Below are 22,388 nucleotides of genomic sequence, written 5' to 3' on the forward strand. Positions count from 1 at the left end.
TGACTGGGGAAAGACATGAATTTCTATATGAACATTATTAACTATTTTAAGTAAATTAATTAAAGCCAGTTAAAAATGAAATGATTATCAATGTTACCTATTTTTTCCATTTTTATATGACTACCATGAGGCTTTTTTTTTTTTTTTTTTTTTACAGTACTAGCCTACTTGGGTTTGTACAATCATAACCAGGAGAGAACAAAATACAATTATTTTTAAAACACTCCAGCCAGAAAATTAAAAATATTAAAATATGTGATCAAAGATGCTGGTAGAAAATAAATGCAATGTTTTATTTAGAAATCCCTTAGGGGATTTCCATCTTAGGAAATTTTAGCATACAGTATTGATCCTTTTGCCATAATATGGTCAGCATAGTAAATCAAGTGTTTGGGACTGTTTGCATGGTACATGGAAATCTAGATAAAAGTATGTTACTGTTGTAACCATTTTAATAGTTTGCGTAGGTCTGAGCCCACAGAGCAGGCTTGGGTGGGCTCAACCAGCTTATGTGACAAAAGTACAGTATCTCTTTGTTAAGTGGCTCTTCACAAACCTGTCAGTCAACCCAGAGTCTTGCTGCACCAATTAACCACACTACTCCCTAGAAAAGTTTATGTTTTAAATTTCACACACCGAAGCCTAAAAGAGTTAAACATTAAAGAACAAGGACCAAATCCAATTCTCTACCTCAGAAAAAGGAGTATTAAAAATGCTTTGTTTTACATAAGAGTAAATTTGTGATTCACTGTACATTTTTCAAAGTTGTGTGTGTGAAAGACTGTAAAAGAAATCTGAGAGTACTACTTATATACATGTTTCCTATTATTGAACAGTTCACTATAAATGGAAATCCACGTAAATATACTGACAGTAAAATAAATTAAGCTTAAAAATAAAACTTATCTAACAACATAAAAAAAAGTCAGATTTTGAGACTTGCTATAAACCATAATTTGAGGATTTTAGCATCAAAAGCTTGCCTGAAGTTAGTTACATCAAAATTCCCCTACTGAAGAGACGGACCTGAACATAAATTAAGAAGGACCAAAATATACATGCTGTTCCAGTGACAAGTCAATCTGGGAATACGAAAAGCTCTTACAAGTTTTGACATTTATCCTAGAAATATTTTATAGTTTGAAAAACACTTAGTAAACAAGAAAATAGTTGCATCAGAATATAATACGTTGGCCAGCAATAATTGGTATTGAAGTAAAAAAAGCAGCACAGGAAAGACAACTTACAGAATACTAAGCACTCATATCACAGAGAAAAAAAGTTCCATTCTAGAAGAGGAAAAACTGTTATGGCTCAGTGACGAATGTTAAACTACCAGAATTTAAAAATGAAAGAAACAGTACCCAAACCATCATTTTGAAACTATTATTCTGATTTTGAATTTTAATTTTTATTCTTTCTCTAGTCTTGTCTAGAAATCTGCAGTTTCAATATTATCTGCTTTTCCCACACTCCCACACTCTCTAGAATACTACTGTGTGCTTAGCACAGCACTAGAAGATAACATCTTCAGCATCAATTGTGTGATCATTCTTCCCAGCTGAAGACACGGTTTTAACCCAACAGAACCTGAACTGGGCAGGCTGGATTTTATAAGCCATTTGCTGTACCCACCAAAGAGAGAGATTGAATCCAGTATCCACTTTAGTGGTCAATGTGAGTAGGGACATGACTCAGAAGTGCAAAGTGGCCACGTCCCAGAATAGAGTCAGGCTTAAGGTGAAGGGACAAGGGGATTAAATTGTGGATCCTGCTCTTACTGTGTGACCTAGAGGAAAGTACCTAATCTTACTAAGTTTCAGTTTTCCCACTTGCAAAATTCAGAGCAGTAGTATCTATGTTAACAGCATTATACAGAACAAATGAAATAACATATAAAGTACCTGGCATGAGTGCCATGTGCTCCAAGTCCTGGTTTTAAACCTTGACGAAAGTGCATACATTCAAATATTATATCATCTCTATTTTAAGAAAGAAAAAAGATAGATATATACACTGGAGCTCGATATGCATGTGCTGGAGGCAGGTAGAGAGGTAAGGTGGGAGGGAAAGACCATCTATTCCCATAATTTATGTTCCTTAGATTCTAAAGAAAAAATACCAATACATTTGGTTCAACTCAATGTCAGAGGATAGAAAAAAGAATAGACATTCTTTCCACCTTCACTGAATCAAATCTAAAAGAGGGTCACACCAAGTTACAGTCAATGCTGAAATCCAAAAAGTTCTTAAACGTTTTTAAAATTGTTTTCATATATAAATTTGATGGCAAACACATAGCACAGGGAGATCAGCTCGGTGCTTTGTGACCACCTAGAGGAGTGGGACAGGGAAGGTGGGAGGCAGGGAGACGCAAGAGGGAAGAGATATGGGGATATATGTATATGTATAGCTGATTCACTTTGTTATAAAGCAGAAACTAACACACCATTTTAAAGCAATTATACTCCAATAAAGATGTTAAAAAAAAAAAATTTGATGGCAAAATGAGTCCTAAGCTTGAACTGGCTAGGGGCTTTATAGTCATTCTAAATATTGAGCATAAATATTCATGTACTGTAAGTTTCATTATGTGGTAAGGTCCCAAATCCCACTGGTAATGTGATATAATGTATGACAAACAGCAGTAGCTTCTGAAAATACAAAGTAATCAAAATGCCTAAACACATGTAGCCCAAGAATTTCAGAGAAGGGAATCTGAATAATCTCTGCTTAAGGAAAAAAGGGAGAACAGCTATATAAAGAGGTAAACTGACTAACGTAGAAAAATTTATAATTAAGAATTAATTTTCTATCCTTCTTAGATTAGTATTTGCTTAGCACCCTTGAATATCCTATAATACAGAAACAACCACACTACTTACATCATTGAGTTCTTGGAGAAGCAAGAGATAATCTATATTAAATGCTTTAAACAATGCCTGGCACAAAGTAAGTACCCAGTGAATGCTGTGTCATACAAGTGCCTAGAAAAATACTTTGAACATTTACATGGAAAACGCAAACAGGTGAGTAGATAGCTCAGACAGGTAGCCTGCTATATACCATACTCTATTTTAGAATTTTATTTTTAAAAATCTAAGAGTTTCCCTTTTCCTATGCCCGGAATTGTTTCTACTATGAGGCCTCAGAGACAGTATTAGTTCAAGTCATGGAGGCAGGTAGCAACCCCAGCTGAGCCAACAAACATTTGAAACTGACAGCGTGGAAAGACGTGAAGCTCTAAATACAATAAAAGATATTATTTAGGAAAAAACATCAACTATTAAAGACTGGAGAGTAGCCTAGAAGAATGCTTCTGGAAATTAATGTACAAACTAATGAGCCAGAGTTTTCGTTAAAACGCAGATTCTGACTTAACGTGTCAGGGCCAGACATTCTGCGTTCAAGTTCTCTGGTAATCACAACACTACTGGTCTAGAAACCCAAACAGAGTAGGAAGGCACCACAGCAGTGGTCCTCAAAGGGTGTGAGCAACATCAGAATCTCTTGGGAAGTTAATAGAAATGCAAATCTGAAAGAACATAAGGAGACTCTTCTCTAAATCAGCTGTTTACATCCAGACCGATTACTTTCCCTAAGAATAAAAATAGAATACTTTTTAAATACTTGACAAGTAGCATACTAGAACATGTTACCTAAACAAAACAATTTCTCTCTGCAAACAATTTCTAAAACTAAAGCCCCCTGCAATTATACTTAAAATGTAGGCTTTTACATGATAAGAAGCCTGTTCTTGATAATACATAGGCAAAGTACTGAGATATGTAGCATCCTCACTTGAACTACCTGCCAACTTTTCACAAAATGGCTCACTTCCATTTTACCTAGGTCATGGAGATATGAGTTTATAAAGAAACCAGACTGAGTTTTAAATTTCCTTGTGCTGAGAATATAGCCAACTACAACATGGTTTAGGCAACTTCTCCAGAGTAATGTTTATACATAGCCTGGCTCATATGTAAATATATGTCAACATTTTGATTTATAGCTATAGATGATCTGTTTACATACACAGATACACATATTAAAGTAAATTAATGTAGTTTAACAAATACAGAATGTTATGAACAGAGAAAAGATTTCAGTTTTCTGAACGTGAAGCCAATTGATTGTTAAATAGGCTTTCCATAAAATAAAATAAAAACTGTTGCCCTCACAATTCCCATTCAGTATTTCTTTCAACTTCAATCAACATCTGAATTTACAAGGTCACTTCTCAGTCGCTATCTGAGTACATCGTTCTGTCCTTAACATATTTTTGAAGGAGTAAATTACAAATGGATTGTAAAGCACCACACTTGCTTAGGCACTGGGGGTGGACCCCTCTGATTTTGGCTAGGACCATGTATACATACAACAGTGGTGATGTCAGGAGACATTTGATGGTCAGAGCAGGGGAGGGGAGGGAGGGAAGAGTGCTTCTGGTATCTAGTGAGTAGAGGCCAGGCAACTTTTAGGATGCACAAAACAGTCCCCAGAGCAAAGAATTACCTGGCCTAAGATGCCAATAGTGCCAAGGTTAAGAAACTGTGATTTGAACTGTGGAGGTTGCAAAAGTACAGAATGAATGTCCCTTGTGCATCATCATTACATTTCTAGCACGGTGTCAAGCACAGGAATAAATATTTGTTGATTATGAAATAAAGTACTTCTGTGTAGCTGAGATCTTAGAGTCAGAGATGAAAAGAATGAGAAAGGGGTTATTACATATATAATATCTAAAATTACAAAACAAAATTGCAGTCATTGTCAGAACTAAAAGGAATTAAAAATCATTCAGCCCAATTTCTCTATTTCAGAAAATTTTTTTTCTCATGCAAAAGATGCTGTCTAATGTACTGATATGGCAGTGTTGGGAGGGGGTAGACAGTCCTCTGAATAAATAAAAACAAAATATAATCTATTTATAAATTAAAATATCAGTTTTCACTTCTAATAGTGTCAACGTCACCTACGTTTCTCAAATTAATAAAGTATTTCCTTTATAAAAGCTAAAACCAATGTTACATAAATCATAATAAGTGATACTTCAAAGCAGGAAACAAAATAAATGTAATTATTTTGCAAAAAAACAACTCACAGACCTCCGTGGCCTACAGCATTTATACTTCTGAGAATTCTGGGCTTTAAAATGTCATGAGAAATTCTCAACTGGCTTACGTTTTTGAAACATAGGAACTGACAGTCATAAGGCCAAACATACCCTTAATAATCGATTCAGCTGCATACAGATCTCGTTTGTAGGTCACCTAGAGGACAGATAAACTTCATTAGACTTAACAGAGTAGGAAGGAATGTGAAAGCAATAAAATTATGCCCCCAAGGAAATTCTTGATTTTGGAGAAACTATAAACACATAATACTGACAATTTTTAAATTACAACACATCAGTTTATTCAGAAAAAATATATATTGTTTCTACAAATGGTTGAAGATTTGTTTTTAAATCTTTAAGTAAATTGGGACGTTATATGGCAGTGGTTACCAAAGTCTTATTAATATAAGTATTATATCAAAGAAAATGTGGTAGCATTTAAATAAAAGTATTAGAATTATTGTTTAATAGTAGGTTTTATGTCGGAAGGAAAGAAGGAAAAGTATATATTAAAAAAATTACCAAATTGCATTTTCAGTTGAAATGAGATACTTCTGAAAGACCAATTCACATTGAGGGTCTTCATTCTGAATTGAGTTTATCTGTATACTTCCAGATAAGGTTCACCTTTTTAAGATTTTTTATTAATACATAACTGATAGAAAGAGCCTGGAGGGCACCACCATGTATATAAGAACAATCATGATCTTTGCTTAAGAACATACAGCCTCCTTGCAATAACCTATTCCTTGTAATATACCCTGCATGGTCCTACAACAGATAGTTCCCAGAGTACATCCAGTGAGCTCAGGTACAGAACATGTCAAGCGCATGGCACTGCAGAATCACTTTTCCTACATCACAGAACTGAAGAACATAGTAAATAATCAAATATGTTAATAAGTACTATAAGGTCTTAGGAGCTTATCATTCACGTGTTCAGATGATTTATGATGCAAATGGTCTAAAAACCCACTTTGAGAAATACTCACTAATTAATACCCTTCCATGTCTATAATTTGGACTATTTTCCTCGAGATTATATCCTAACTAAACTTGTACAGAAACTTTGTTCAGGTAAGTGGCTCAGGGCACTTCTACCCAAAATAGGTTTCCCTGCTATGCCTGTATCCTGGCAGGTAACCCTGGTCTAAAACTATACCTTACAATCCAGAACTAATGTAGCAGCTAACCTGTAAGACAGATGGAAATTTCCTCAAGCACTCGACCAATCTATTAAAATCAAATATGACATTGTTAAATTATGTCTAAAACAAGCACATGTGAACCAAAACTAGTACTATAGTTACTGACCCAAAATGCAGTTCTCTTATCTGGGGAAAAAAGTAGAAAACAGACACTTAAAGCTTCAGACTATGCATTTTACCAAATTAAAGAATGTATTGACCTCATTCACTCATTCAATACATATTTATCAAATAACTACCACGTTGTACATCCTGCTCTAAGGGCTGGAATAGAGCAATGAAAACAGTGAGCAAAACTCAACCTGTAGAAACATTTTAGAGGACAAATTTCTTTTATAAGAATTGAATAAAACACATTTGTTTCGGGCTTCCCTGGTAGCACAGTGGTTGGGAATCTGCCTGCCAATGGGAATCCACCTGCCAATGCAGGGGACACGGTTTTGAGCCCTGGTCCAGTAAGTTCCCACATGCTGCGGGGCAACTAAGTCTGCAAGTCACAAGTACCGAAGCCCGTGCTCCGCAAAAAGAGAAGCCACTGCAATGAGAAGCCCAAACACCGCAAGGAAGAGTAGCCCCTGCTCTCGGCAACTGGAGAAAGCCCACGCACAGCAACGAAGACCCAAAGCAGCCATAAATAAATAAATAAATATTTATTTTACCAAATAAAGACAAGACAAGGCTGCGGAGCTCAAGACAGACAGGAAGCAGAGACCCTCAAGGCCTAGAGCAGAGCCACATGGGGGCTTCAGGGGCAATAGAAAAGGCTGGAAAATCGGGGCTCCCACAACACAAACCCACACACGCACCTGTGGTAGAGGCTTCCAGTCATGTCAGTTACATCCACTCTTTCTTTTAAATGCCTCTGAACACCTTCTAACCCCCGGCCTTCGGACAGGCAATGGGGACACAGCTACCTCTCGTGGTATTAAATATTAATATTAAATATTTAAATATTAAAAAAACACATTTGTTTCCATGAAAACCCAAAGTTAACTAGATATCTGAAATCATCACTCAGTATTTGCAATTTAAGTGAGAAAAGCCTTTTTTTCCTATAACTGTCTGCTATGTAAGGTAAACTCAAATCAGAAATTAACAGGAAGATGCCTAATTACCATAGCTGATTTTTTATTCCTTCCTGCTTTCTTTGAGAGATAAAACCGCATTCCAAATTTAAATAGAATAATTGTGAAAGTACCTTATTCTTTTTTCCAAATAAATCTATCTTAACAATGGGTTTTTTTAATGAAAAAAATTTGGTCTCAAATACTAAAATGATTTTTCTAGCATATTTGCAAGACAGTATTTTTGCATTGGAATCAGTCTTATGAATAAAATACATGAATTATTACCTAAAGGTCCTTTCTACACTAATATTAAATAAGTAATTGTATAAACAAGAAAGACATCAAAATTTGAATTGTGACCTCTGCAGTGAAAGCGCAGAGTCCCAACCACTGGACCTCCAGGGAATTCCCCTAAAATTCATCTTTTTGCCTACATTTTCTTGTTGGCTGTGGATACATACTATACACAGATTAAAGTCTTTGATGTTTATTTAATATTTTCGACATAAAGCCTTATTGAAAACCTCAACTATACTTCTCAACAAACACTGATTTAAGGAAAATAAACTACAAAATATTTCTGACAAACTTATAAAGTACTGTGTTGAAAAACAGCCTTCTGTTTTTCTAAATAAAACAGCTGCCAAATTTCAAAGGGAAGAGTACTGAAAATGTTTTAATTCTGAATTGATGACTCTTTCTATCAAGCTTTTACAGTAATATGGAGTGTCCTTTCCTTATTTTTAATTTTATGAAAAGTTTAATCATCAGTTTTGAGATTGATTTTCTTCTGTAAGCATGATCTGCAGGTTTTCTTTGACCTTGCATAATACCTCAGTATGGAAAACAGTTACTTAAAAAAAAAAAAAAAAAAAAAATCAGCCCTAGTGATAGAAGAGCCTCAATCCTCTGATTCACTGGACTGTGCTCCTTAGAGCTCAGGGGCCACCGGAAGACCAGTGTGGAAGCTCTGCGCAGCTGACGCTCAGAGCCCCCCAGCTGCTACTCACCTAGTTTAGCTCAGTTTTTGCCTGTTTTGTTTCACTGTGCTTCTGTGCAATATTTCGTCTAAGTATTTAGCTTTAAAAATATTTATGTTCAGTGGAAGAGAAACCTGAAACTGAGAGCCACAGAGATAGTTGACTTTAACTCCTAGGCCAGAGCACTCTCAGCTACCTCAAGGTGCGTTCCACAGACACTATGGTACCTGCTTTGTCTTGCTCTGTGTTGACAATATGGGAAATTAAAGAGACTTCTCAGAGCCAAGTCCACTTGGCCACCATCTTACATAAATCAGACTACACTTAATGTTCTTCCATCTTTCACCTCATAAGAAAATGAGTATGTACTCCAATAATTAGAATAAAGCCAGAAGATCTTAAATTTCGAAGACAGATACAAATTTAGATTTGGATGGGGATATTATATTGATTTCCATTTCATCAATTATGTCTGTCTAGAAAATGTTCTTTCCTCTAGACTGGATAACTAGATGAAAACCTCTGAAAAGACACAATTTCACCACACTGTATTTTTGAGGTTAAAAAGAAAAAAGTGAGACTTTTTGTTTTTAACAAAGATGCTAGAACACTTGAATCTAAAACAAGTAATTCCCATCAAAAGAAATCCTCAAAAGTCAGTCATTCCAATAATGTTGTGATGACACATCAATGTCTTCTAAAGAAGCATTTTCAGACAATGGAATACAGTTAAATTTCTTCAATAACTTATTATGAATCTTTTATGCCTTGAAGACAGTTTTAACACTTAGAAACAAGAAGTTTGTTCAATTAGGTCTGTGTAGTATAGTAAGTGACCAACTCTTTATATTGGGACAAAAATATGGTACAACTATAAATTAAAGGAATGGAGACTAAATGTAGCCTCCTCTTATATAGACTAAATGAAATTTCTCTAAAATAAGGGTATGTTCAGTAAGGGCTGGCTAGGCACAACCACTCAGGCAGAGCTTAAGAGCCAACCGCTATTATCAGGAGTCGGTCCTGTATTCTTCTGTGGTTGGTCGCTCTTAGGGAGGGTAAAAGGAGGGAGAAGAAGGGGGCTTTGCTCATTCACAAGGATGTCCTCTACCCTGCATGGTGATCTGAAAAAACTGATGTTTCCTCTAAACCCAGAGGAGCTACTGCAGGAAGGTTGGCCTCAACTGTAAATGCTGACTTTTTGCATTTACTTCTATTTTTTTTTAAAAGTATGTAAAATATAAAATAATAGTCCTCCTGGGATTTCTAGCAGCAGATGAAATAACAGTCCTACATGTGGTCATGAGAAATTTCTAGTCATTCTTCCCAGCACCAGGGGTGAACTCCCTCACTTTCTGAGGGATAGGGGAAGGTGTCCTGGCTCTGTATTTCAGAATCCTCCTTTGCCTTATTGTTTTGTGGTAGTGAAAATTCTCTTGAAATATGCACTCTCTTCACTGTGCACTCTTCACTGTGTCAGATTTCTGAATCATGTTCCAGGTATTTGGCCTGCCACCCAAGTTCAATGCCAGTTTTAGCATAATTGTACTAAATCTTCTTTCAACTCTGAGTTGTAAAAAGTTGTACCATCGTTGGAATTAGTATTGAATTAGAACACTTATTTCAATGTGCAGATTCCATTGCTTTGGTTTAAACAGCAATGGTAATACTCTTTATCCATGCAAAATAAAACCATAAAGTTAAGTTAAAAGCTTATACTAAAGACAACTCATACAGTATCATCAAAAAGCTAAATAGGACTAAACGAACAGCCAGTAAATATCAAAAATATTTTTTAAAGGTAGAGGATGATGAGACAGGAGGCAGAAGAGGGAAATAGGGAACCTGAAACAACTATATCATTTGCACTCAAAATAACTTCCCCTCAATCACAGAAGAAATTTGACACCTTAAACAGACCTCAAAACTGCAATTTGAAAGACTTTTTGCCCAATTCACTGCATTACATGCCCTTTTAGAATCCAAGACCCTGGTAAGGCACATCATTATTCAAACATTCTAAGAGCAGGGCTTCCCCACTCCGGCCCAGTTCGGAAAGTGATACTATGAAAATGATCCCTCTGGGCCTAACAGGATATCACCTTTTGGCATGTGTATTAGTTTCCTAGGGCTGACATAACAATGTACCACAAACTGGACATCTTCAAAAAGGAACATATCCTCTCACAGTACTGGAGGCTAGAAGTGTGAAATCCAGGTATCAGCAGGGCCACTGCCCACTCCGAAGGCTTTAGAGAAGAATCCTTCCCCACCTCTTCCCTGTTTCCTGGGGTTGCCAGCGATCCCTCACTTTTCCTTTACTTGTCGATGCATCACTCCAATTTCTATCTCTATTGTCGTTGGCATTCTCCACCTATCTGTATGTGAATCTTTTCTCCTATTCCTACAGATCCGATTTAGGGACTCTTCTTTACCAATCTGACCTCATCTTAACTTGATCATATCTGCAAACCCTCTTTTCAAACAACAGTGTTTATTCACAAGTGCCAGGGGCTAGGACTTGAACATATCTTCTGTGGTGGGATGCAATTCAACCCACAACAGCATTATGAAATGACTCAGGAGGAGAATGAATAGAAGCACTTGGAAAGGCCAACCACAGTTCAGTGCCCTGACATTTGTTGCACATAAAAGGGAAGCAGAGCGCCAAGATGTAAGGACCAAAACCGTGACACTGTATTGCTGGTGGAAGCACTGCAATGTGAGATTTCACTCAAAAATACTGAAATACATTTGTGAAGACAGAGTGTAAAATTCAAAGAAGAGCAGTGTGCTGCTTTCCTTTCACCTGCAGACCTGAGGGTACTTTACAAGTTTAAAGAAGGCTCAGAATACCCACAAGAAGTAGATACTCACACAGCCTAAAACATCAGCAATGAGGCCAGAGACTGCTGACATGTTAGTAGCAATAAAATGTCTTGAATTTTTACTTTTTTTTTTTTCAACATAGTCTGCAAATTAAGTCTAGCAGGTCTATGGTGACATGGGTCAGGATCTTTAACAAAATACCTAATTGGTTACTATCAAAATCCTCCCAATTGATATGCATATCACCATCTGAGCCATATATAGAAAAGGAGAAACAAAATGAATAAAAGCTTTGCCTTCTGGGTTGATGATATTCGGATACTCTTAAAAGAGCAATAAGACTGCATTAATTTACTCCACCGGGCAATAATTCAGGCATGTCAATATTTTGTAATCTTAGAACAATTTAAGTATGTATGAGAAAATCTTAGCATGCAGCAAGGCCCACCACGTGACTTACAAAATACCTAATCAACACATAGGGCTTTTTGTTTTCTTTTTATGTCAATGAGGAAGTATGCTTTTAGATTCATATAATCTCAGAATTAGGATGAATGTTTTCTAACCAGATTTAGAGGGATGCTTTATAAAGATTTCATCCAACATTTCAAAAGCAGCAATACTTATTCAAAACTATGATATGACCCTACAATTCTATTTCAGAATACACTGCTCAATTCAACCTATTTCTACCCAATCAAACACAGGAGAGTCACGCTGTAAAGCACTCCTGCTGCAACAGGAAGCTGAACTATGATCGTGCAACAACCACTTCATTCCTCCTAAAGAAAGAAGTTTGCCATAAAGGCAGTCAAACCTTACCACAGGAAAGAGCACAGTTCCTCTTAGGAGCAGGTGAGTGGTTCTAGCCACCAGCCCCACTGGGTCAAAACTGGCAGATATGTGTTTCAACCCAGTTAAGTTGGAGCTACCACCCCAAGGCCTGTGAGGAAACGTTGTTATTTTGGAAAGCAGAGTTGCACTCTCAATCCAGTTGAAGGTAAGGCTACAGAGTAAAAGATTATAGGTAAAGAACGTACACAAAAATTGTGAATAAAAGAATCTTATTGGCTAAAATGGAATTTGTTTGAATAAATTATCCCAGCGTGAGTTTTCTTGCAACCGAGCAATAGAAATGATACCATATTTGATGGTTCAGAAAACCTAGTGAGACTCAACACCTTTTATGTATGCATATACACATACACCTTTATTCCTGGAAATACTGTTTCAATATGAAACCAAATACTTTCATACTTCTCTATCTTCTAAAGCACCTGGAAATTGTCTGTACTTGTAGACAATACATCTTCAGGAATGACACACCAAAACAGAGCTAAGTACCAACTCCCTTACCTTCCAGAGGTCAGGAGATCCTTCTATAAGTTTGGCTTTGATGTGACAGTATTTTAGAGCCAAATGCAAACACTCAGTTCCAAATTCCAAGTCATAGTCACTACACTGTGTAGGAAGAAAAAAGAATTAACAAGTTGAAATATAATTTTAAATAAACTAATCTTTTAATTTCATAATCAACTGTACATGGAAAAGAGCCCAGAAAACTCACAAACTCTTTAATTAGCTACTGATTAATCAGGTACATTAATCCTCCCCATGCCCTAAAAGCCAAATGAAACAAATAGAAAACAGGGATGTTGCAATCAGAAGAGTTTTTAACTTCCTGAATAGTCTCAGGTGTCAGATAAATATAATACTTCATTTCCTTTGCTCAAAAACTACATTTCCAAACACATTTGTGAAATGCCTCAAGGTATGACCGAGGATTACCGTATCAGATTTGATTTAACAAATATAGGTATCCATAAAACTCCAAACCCCTTAGCTCATATTTATACCGCTTTCTCATTAATTGGTATTTTAAATATCAATATATCCTTTTTAGAGGATATATTTTGATTCTAAACATGGCAATATTTCAGTCTTTCATTATGAGAAAAAATGTAAACGCCCATTAGATTTTAGTAAAATATAAATAACATTTTTTAGCATTTTAAGCAGAACCATCAAAAATGACCAACACAATATAATTCAGCTGAGTAACAGTCACTAAGTACCTATCAAGTCCAAGGTTTGTATTAAGGACCAGAATAAAAAGACAAATGAAACATGTTTTGTGGCCTCAAGGAACTGAAGTCTAGAAGGGGAGGTTGATCTATACCAAATATTTTATAACAGAATGTGATATGGAGCAATAGAGGAATATTTATAAGTAGACCAGGAGATAAAATACTTAATTCTATATGAGGGTATCAGGGAAGGCCCATCAGAGGAAACGGTCTCTGATCTCATTCCAAAGACTGAATAAAACTCAAGCATAGGGATACCCTTCAGGCAAAAAGTGCCAAACAAAGATATAGACGTTGCAGACATCTGCTGGATTTGCATTTTACAAAGAGCATATCCATATAAGACAGACTGCAGGAAGACAACAAATATGAATATGACATTTAGCACCCTTTGCCAATCTTTATTGTACTTGAGATTATGAAATGCCAAATTTTAAAGATTTATGAAGTTAATGTACAAGAAAATATAACCATCAAGTATACCCAGAGTCCCAAATTAATCAGAACAGTCTCAGCTTAAACTTTCTATACTGATATACTACCTAACATGACATTTATTAAACATTTTCATCTCTAATATAGTATTATCAGCAGTTGTTACATTCAAATACATTAAGTTTTGGTAAACCTCTACATTCTACTTTCAACGTCTGCACAGGCTCATCTAGTAGTATGCAAGTGAGACCAACCTACAGTAAAAAAAGAGTTCTCTCCTAACACACAGTTAAATTCCAGAGATGACTAGCAATAACCCTTTTCCTGCCTCTTTCCAGATGCAAGATATTGAACACATGCATGGACAGCCTTAAAAGCGCTCACAAAGTGCATACTAAGAGGAACCCACAGGAACAACTTCTTCCTTTGTATCTCAGGGATGAGAATTACTTGATGCTGTGCTCCTGCCACTCATGTGATGTATCAGCCAACATGGCAACAGCTTACAAACTGCATGAAGCCTTCAGGATTCCAATCAACAGAGCCAACAGGAAATAAGGAAAATGATGGAGCAGGTACTTATGAAATATATACTAGAAACAGATACTGAGCCATCCTGGCAGAAATAGTCTGAAGCTGTTATTCACTGTATAGATTAATATTACAACTATTTACAGGGTTTTTGGTAACTTTTTTGCATTAAACCTTGCTTCTACAGTTACCTCAAAAAAAAAAAACACAGCATGCTTAATAACAAATTAAATTCTGAATGTGTTTCTTAAGAACATGGATGACGATTTCCACTTCTGCCTAGGATATGGAAAGCTGACAAAAACGATGCTCATTTCAGAACAAAAGAAAAACAAAAGCAGAACTTTTTCTCAAAACATCAGAGCTGAGGTCACAGGATAACCAAGTACCCCTAAATCTAAGAAAAGGCATGCCTCCCCCCAAAAGGGAGAGAGTGCCATACAGGCAGGTAAGAAGAAATCACCTAAAAATTCCAACAAACTGTCAAATACTGAGTGGAGGAAACTAGGAGAATGTAGAACCTCTGGGAATCACAGCCACAACAGGAGTGTATACCCACCCGCAGGGTCTTCTTCAGCAACCTGTTACTGGGTGCTCATGAAGAGGTGTAATAATAGTATTTCAAAGTGACTGTGAGTTTAAACTCAAGGTAATCACTAAACAAATGTTTTAGAGTAAGAAGTCAATAGTGATAAGAGGGAATCATAAAATGAGAAATTAATACAAAGGCAGGCAGAAAAAAAGAAAAGGAACAAAAATAAATCACCCAGCAAGATGGTAGGTTTTAATCAAGTAAGTTAATTAACGTGTAACTACACAACATATCGACATTATCCAGCATGGGGGCCATAGTGCTATCACCGATCACATGAAAAACACACAAATACATAGGTGTGGAGAACCCTCTGCCTCCCTCAACTTGGAGCTCAAAATAGTGTTAACGATGTTCTCCTCAGGCAGAAGCCCTTGGTACACTATTGTCAGAGGTCCCCGCATACACTGCCAACCCCAGTCACCCTACAGTGAACCTCACAATCAGCAGGCCCACTTATAAAATCCACAAATCCAACCAGTCTCCAACATACACACATGAGCAAAAAACCCAGATTTAACTGAAACCCAAGGTAAAACTAAAATGAATGATAAGGTGAAAAAGGCAAAAAATAAAAAATAAAGTATTTCATAGGAGCTAGAAACTATACTGTTAATAAAGACTTAATAACCCCAGCATAACAGTGTCTATACTCATAAAATAAGGATAATATTTAAGAGGATAATATTTAGAAGGGTGGAAAACAGAAAAAGATAATAGATGACTCAACCACAAAGTCCAATATGTTAAAAAAAAAAAAATCAGGGACTTCCTTGCTGGTACATTGGTTAAGAAACTGCCTGCCAAGGAAACTTACACAAGCCTCTTAGACAGCCTCATCCACCAGAGGGCAGACAGCAGAAGCAAGAAGAACTACAATCCTGCATCCTGCGGAACAAAAACCACATTCACAGAAAGACAGACAAGATGAAAAGGCAGAGGGCTATGTACCAGATGAAGGAACAAGATAAAACCCCAGAAAAACAACTAAATGAAGTGGAGATAGGCAACCTTCCAGAAAAAAAATTCAGAATGATAGTGAAGATGATCCAGGACCTCGGAAAAATAATGGAGTCAAAGATCAAGAAGATGGAAGAAATGTTTAACAAAGACCCAGAATTAAAGAACAGACAAACAGGGCTTCCCTGGTGGCACAGTGGTTGAGAGTCCGCCTGCCGATGCAGACGACACGGGTTCGTGCCCCGGTCTGGGAAAATCCCACATGCCGCGGAGCGGCTGGGCCCGTGAGCCATAGCAGCTGAGCCTGCGCGTTCGGAGCCTGTGCTCCGTAACGGGAGAGGCCACAACAGTTAGAGGCCCGCGTACCACAAAAAAAAAGAAAAAAAAAAAAAGCTGCCAGAAGCTATTCAGTAATATCTAATGGTTGTGTAGAGTTCTATTTTCTCTATAGTGTGGGTAGCTCTGAAAATGTGTACAACCTTCTCCTTCTACTTTCCCTTACACCTAGTTTGCATTAAGAAAAATTAGCAGTGAAATTGGAAGAATAAGGTAGAAGATGAACAAAGTTTTAAAGTATATTATTCTCAATTTTGACAATTACAAACATGGATATTCTCTTCCCGTTTTGATTTGTTCTGTAAATCACACATAGTTGAAGTTATTTTTTTTTTAATTAATGTTTTTCTTTTTTTTTTTTTTTTTGGTACGCGGGCCTCTCACTGTTGTGGTTTCTCCCGTTGCGGAGCACAGGCTCCGAACGCACAGGCTCAGCGGCCATGGCTCACGGGCCCAGCCGCTCCACAACATGTGGGACCTTCCCAGACCGGGGCACGAACCTGTGTCCCCTGCATCGGCAGGCGGACTCTCAACCACTGCGCCACCAGGGAAGCCCAGTTGAAGCTTTTTTGTTATGTGTATATTGTTTTCCTGTCTTCTCTACATAGCGGTTAAGTGACTAACATCAAATAAATAGTTTATAATACACCTCTCACACTGTTCGGTCAGTCTCCGCGGACCATCACCCTATAGTTAACCTCCTGCCCAGCCCTTTCTCCTGTACCATCCTCTGTTATGCTTCAGTTCACTCAAACTCGTTACCTAATAGGCTCTTCACCTCCTAGATTTGAAGGAATACCTATCGCTCACCAGCATCCTCAACTGGTTTCTACTGCTTTTCCCAACCATCACTAGTAAGTGGTTCAAAGGCAGGGTACGAAGGCAGGATTAACATTCCAGATCCCTACTGCTCTTCTTCCATGCAAAACACTCTTTCCTTCCAAAATGCGGGCCATCTGGACAATGTTCCAACCTTCATAACACTATCATCTCTCACTACTTCATAGGCTCTGCAGTTTCAGGCACATGGGATCAGTCTTCCTTTTTACTCCAATTACTGACATTATACTAGCTGAATTCAAGGTCCATGTGCACAAACTTTAAATACTCTAGCCATTTCCTTGACATTTACCTTCACTTGAACAACTAATTTCTGTTTTGGGGAACTTGATGTTTACCTTTATCTGTGACTCCTCTGAAATTTTTCATTCCATAATCCAGTCTGACTGGAAGATCTAACCATCATTTCTCTTACTCTCCTCTCACAATGAAGTTGCCCTTTTCCCTGAATGAGGCATCCAATCCTATAAAACCTCTATTTGCTCTTGATTAGGAAATGTTCGCTTTCTTAGACTGCCCTTCATCAACCAAGAGACTATGGTGGAAGGCATGAAAAATGTCATTAGCACCCCAACTGCTTTGATCTCTTGTCCATCTGCTAGATTTCCTTTATAAACTCCAACTACAAAATCATGTCATCTATTCTATTTTCTAAATTTTTAGTTCATACATTTCAGTTATCAAACTACATAGTTCAAAGAACCAAATATCTGTATAAGATTTGTTATGAAAAAGTCAACCTCACCCCCTTCACCCTACTTTGTCTTCTCCAGAGGCGATCATTTTTCCTTCTTTCAATTGACTCTTCTAATATTCATTTCCATGTGTAACAGTCAACTATCAGTGAGTAACAAATGTACATATAATCTCAGTGGCACATAGCAATACACTTCTTTCTCATGAACAGCTGTGGGACAGCTGAGATGACTGTGCTCTAAAGCTGCAGGACTGTAGGTTGTCTGTGGCAGTTCTGATCTGTGGGTCTCACACTGCAGGCCACAATGGAGGGGCAGCCACGAGAGTATGCCTTCCTTAAGGCAACAGATGCACCAATGGGCAAGCCCAACAGCACAAGCACATTTATGCCTCTGCCTATATCACATCTGCTAAAATCCCAAAGCAAGTTAAGAGACCAAATCCAGAATCAATGAGCAGAGAAATATACTTCACTTACCAGGAGGCCATAGTAAGGGTACAAAAGCAGAACACTGTCAGGCCTGAGCAACTGCAATTAAATAGTTTACCATCACACCATCTCTCTAAATAACATACTTGTAATCCTGTCTCTTTATTTTCTGAGCTGGCCATCATATATGGAAGAACTTTGTCTTCTCTCCTCCCAACATCACCACAATACACACCAACAATTCCCATTCCCCATGCCTTCAATATCCTAATTTTGGTTAAATCAATGCGTGTCTACATTACTGACTATGTAAACATTACTCATAGCTAGGTTATATATTATAATTCCTTTCCTGCACAAGTCTTTGTTTTTCCTGGAATTAGAACTTCTCTTTGGTTTAAGTGTTTGGTTTTCTACATACTTATGACTCATTCAACAGCCAACAGCTATTTGTCTAGATCTACTCTCAAGATATTCACACACATAAGGCATTTCACCAACTTTATATCTCTGAAGAAGTCACTTTTGAAGTCTTCTGACCTTTTTCAACATGGACTGGTGGTTGTCCTCTGACAGTGACACACAGCTATCATCCTGAGAATACCCTATACCATGATCCTGGGGATACTCTTCATCTTTCTCCTATCATGAATCTCCAATATCCCATGTAATCTTTTTGAATGACACTCTCCTTTCTGTGGAACACATCCTCTAATAGCTTTCTGAGAAACGGAATATAAGAGGTAAGCTTTAAAAACACTTTTTGCTGCATTATTTCTTTGCTATTTCCTTCTCTCAATTTTCTCTTTCAGAAAGTTTTGTTATTGAATATTGATTTTATTTGATTGGACTTCTAATTTTCTTTTCTTTCCTATATGCCATCTTTTTATCCTTTATGGGGAAGTTCCTCAGATTTATTTTTAACCCCAGATCTTTTTTATCCTCTGAACTTTTTTTTTTTTTTTTTGAGCATTCTGATCTTAATTCATGTCGGCAATGAACTTTTATCTCTGTAATGATATTTTTAAAAGTTTTCCTTTCTCGGGCTTCCCTGGTGGCGCAGTGGTTGAGAGTCCGCCGGCCGATGCAGGGGACACGGGTTTGTGCCCCGGTTCGGGAAGATCCCACATGCCGCGGAGCGGCTGGGCCCGTGAGCCATGGCCGCTGAGCCTGTGTGTCCGGAGCCTGTGCTCCACAACGGGAGAGGCCACAACAGTGAGAAGCCCGCGTATCGCAAAAAAAAAAAAAAAAAAAAAAAAAAAAAAAAGTTTTCCTTTCTCTACATATTCACTGCTTCCTCATATTAGGCGTTTCTGTTTGCTTTGGTCTCTATCTTCCACAGTAAAGTGCATTCTTCACGTGGTATGGTAAACTTGTCAGCTTATATTTAAGAGTGGAAGATTAAAAAGCTATTAAGCAGGGCTTCCCTGGTGGCGCAGTGATTGCGCGTCCGCCTGCCGATGCAGGGGACGCGGGTTCGTGCCCCGGTCCGGGAAGATCCCACATGCCGCGGAGCGGCTGGGTCCGTGAGCCATGGCCGCTGGACCTGCGCGTCCGAAGCCTGTGCTTCACAACGGGAGAGGCCGCGACAGTGAGAGGCCTGCGTACCGCCAAAAAAAAAAAAAAAAGCTATTAAGCAATGAGTGCAGGGGTGGGGTTTGTGAACGGTGAGCTTCACTATACGGAGATGGGGAACCTCTGAGGTTAGTACTCTTAGGTCTGTCTTCTTCGACTAGACATATTACTCAAATAAAACACTTCCAATCTCCAGCCAAGACAGAAAGCCAAGCCGCCAGGATGTTGGCTGCTGAGTGGGAGAAGAGACCATGGGCTTCTCACATTGGGCAGACAATGTGCACATGGTCTGTTAGTCACCGTTTGGGGCAAGGCACTCCTTCCCTCAACTACACCCAGTGTTCTCCCCAGACGGAGGAAGCATTTCACCCCCACCTGTCTCTGTGGTGGTGGGGGGGGGGTGGAAATCATAGAGTAGAGAAGGTGATTTAGAGATCAGACTATTTTTAAAATATGTTCCGGCAAAGCCTCCTTATTTTGTCCCCCTTCACTCAGTTCTAGGAGTATCTGGTGCTACCTGAACTTTTGGGGAATTCTATTGTAGTCAATTTTACTTCTTAGCTTTCCCTACAACTCTCTTATAATTCAGCCTTCTCAGATCGACTGCATCAGTTACTATTTATTCACCTGTTTTCTGGTTATTTATTTGTTTGCCATCACCACCTCTCATTCTCCTTATTTCCGTGGGTTCATATTGGTTTTAATCCCTTGCTAAGTGGATTTAGTGAGGTTTGAGTAGTGAACAAAACTAGATACATGTTCAGTTGGTTATCTTTACCCAGAAGCAGGTAAGTAATTCCATATTGTCATCCACAAAGGTGGCTTCAGTTTATATTCCCATAAACAACACATTAAAATGTAGCAGAGTTCTTAACATGAGGTGAGTGAATAGGACTCAGAGGGACTGGAAAAACCTCTGAAAATAATATTGCGTGTATAATGCAGTTATTTTTCTGGGAAGGGATTCTACAAGTGTCAGAGCTTTTATAACACAAAAAAAGTGAGGAACTATTGTTTTATGGTAATCATATAATGGTCCATGGTTACAAATAATCCGATTACATATCTATTTTTCCAGCTTTAACATCACTCACAGTATTAGTTCTGCAAAGCAGCCTGGGAAGTTTGCCCAACAAAGAATATACACATTAGAGAAAAACTAAATCAAAGGCATGCATGCACAGGTTTCTCACTCTGCAGTTATAGAACCATACTCAGACTGTTTCAAGTAGAAACAAAATAGGCTATCTTACAATGAGGTAAACAATGAACACCTGCATTCAATTTATCATCTGAAAATCAAACTTGAAACATTTTGCATACATTTACATTGTTTGAATTATGCAATGTATTTGAGAATTGCAGGAGAGACAGTTGTCCAAGAAGCTTTGTTCTTACAATATATCCAATCATTTTATGAGTAAATAAACAACCTCAGACTAAGTCCATATGAGGCTGATAACATAAATGCAATCATCAGTCTTCAGGAAACAAATTACAAATGACCTGGCTAAGGACAAGATTTCTATGAGTACCAATTTTTAGAAGAGTTTATACAGAATTACATTTACAAGTGGCTTTCAAACACTTATCAGTTAAAACAAAAAACTGTCAGTTTATTCACATTTTTATCAGCTCTACCCAACCAAAAGCCACTATGAACTTATAGGCAAACACCACCCATATGCATCAGTTAAACATTACCTAGAAGATGATACTTCTTTTCTGCATCCAGATAATTAGAGGGAAAAATAACATGGAAAAGTAAATTTCACTGGTAATTGTATAACTGTTTTTAACTATTTCTTTTCAGCTTCACAATCAAATACTGTCAAGCACTATTAAAAACTAAGAGGTTCACTGAATATTTTACTCTTATGTATCTTCTTTGAAAAAGTAAACTGATCAAAGTTAGCAAATAAAATTAAGGAATTGACATAGTGCCCAGAAACCCACTGAGCAGACATATCACACATGCATTGTCCAGCCCCAGGGTCAACAACTAAGGGAAAAACTGAAAAACTGGATCAATACCCAGCTGCAGAGATAAGGTAACTTTAAATTCATGCAGAGAAAACTGTTAGAACAGGGGTCCCCAACCTCCAGGCCTCGGAAGGATAGCGGTCCAAGGCCTGTTAGGAACCGAGCCGCACAGCAGGAGGTGAGCGGCGGGTGAGCCAACAAAGCTTCATCTGCCGCTCCCCATCGCTCTCATTACAGCCTGAGCCATCCCTCCCCAAACCCCGACCGTGGAAAAGTTGTCTTCCACGAAACTGGTCCCTGGTGGCAAAAAGGTTGGGGACCGCTGTGTTAGAAGGCTGCTATTGTAATCTCATCAAGAGATTATGAGGGGACTTCCCTGGTGGCACAGTGGTTGAGAGTCCGCCTGCCGATGCAGGGGACACGGGTTTGTGCCCCGGTCTGGGAAGATACCACATGCCGCAGAGCGGCTGGGCCTGTGAGCCATGGCCGCTGAGCCTGTGCGTCCGGAGCCTGTGCTCCACAACGGGAGAGGCCACAACAGTGAGAGGCCCGCATACCACAAGAAAAAAAAAAGAAAAAGAAAAAAGGGATCATGAGGATCTGAAATAAATCCAGGAAACAGAGAAGGGAGGGCCCAGAGCCAGAAGCTATTTCGGCATCAACAGGGTTGGTGACATTATTACCCCAGCTGGAAGGTGCAGAAAAAGGGAACAGTTCCAT

The 22,388-nt window shown here is 38.1% G+C and overlaps 1 protein-coding gene across 1 annotated transcript in view; it reads right to left on the reverse strand.

The window, feature by feature from the left end:
- CRPPA (CDP-L-ribitol pyrophosphorylase A) overlaps positions 1-22,388 on the reverse strand; it is a 323,188-nt gene that overhangs the window by 208,138 nt on the left and 92,662 nt on the right. Inside the window, exons 4-5 of the mRNA XM_032644013.1 lie at positions 12,560-12,664; positions 5,228-5,273 (exon numbers count right to left, since the gene is read on the reverse strand). Coding sequence (XP_032499904.1) covers positions 5,228-5,273; positions 12,560-12,664 — 151 coding nt within the window. The remainder of the gene's footprint in view (positions 1-5,227; positions 5,274-12,559; positions 12,665-22,388) is intronic.

Source organism: Phocoena sinus, chromosome 9 (assembly GCF_008692025.1).
Source record: "Phocoena sinus isolate mPhoSin1 chromosome 9, mPhoSin1.pri, whole genome shotgun sequence".
Taxonomy (NCBI): domain Eukaryota; kingdom Metazoa; phylum Chordata; class Mammalia; order Artiodactyla; family Phocoenidae; genus Phocoena; species Phocoena sinus.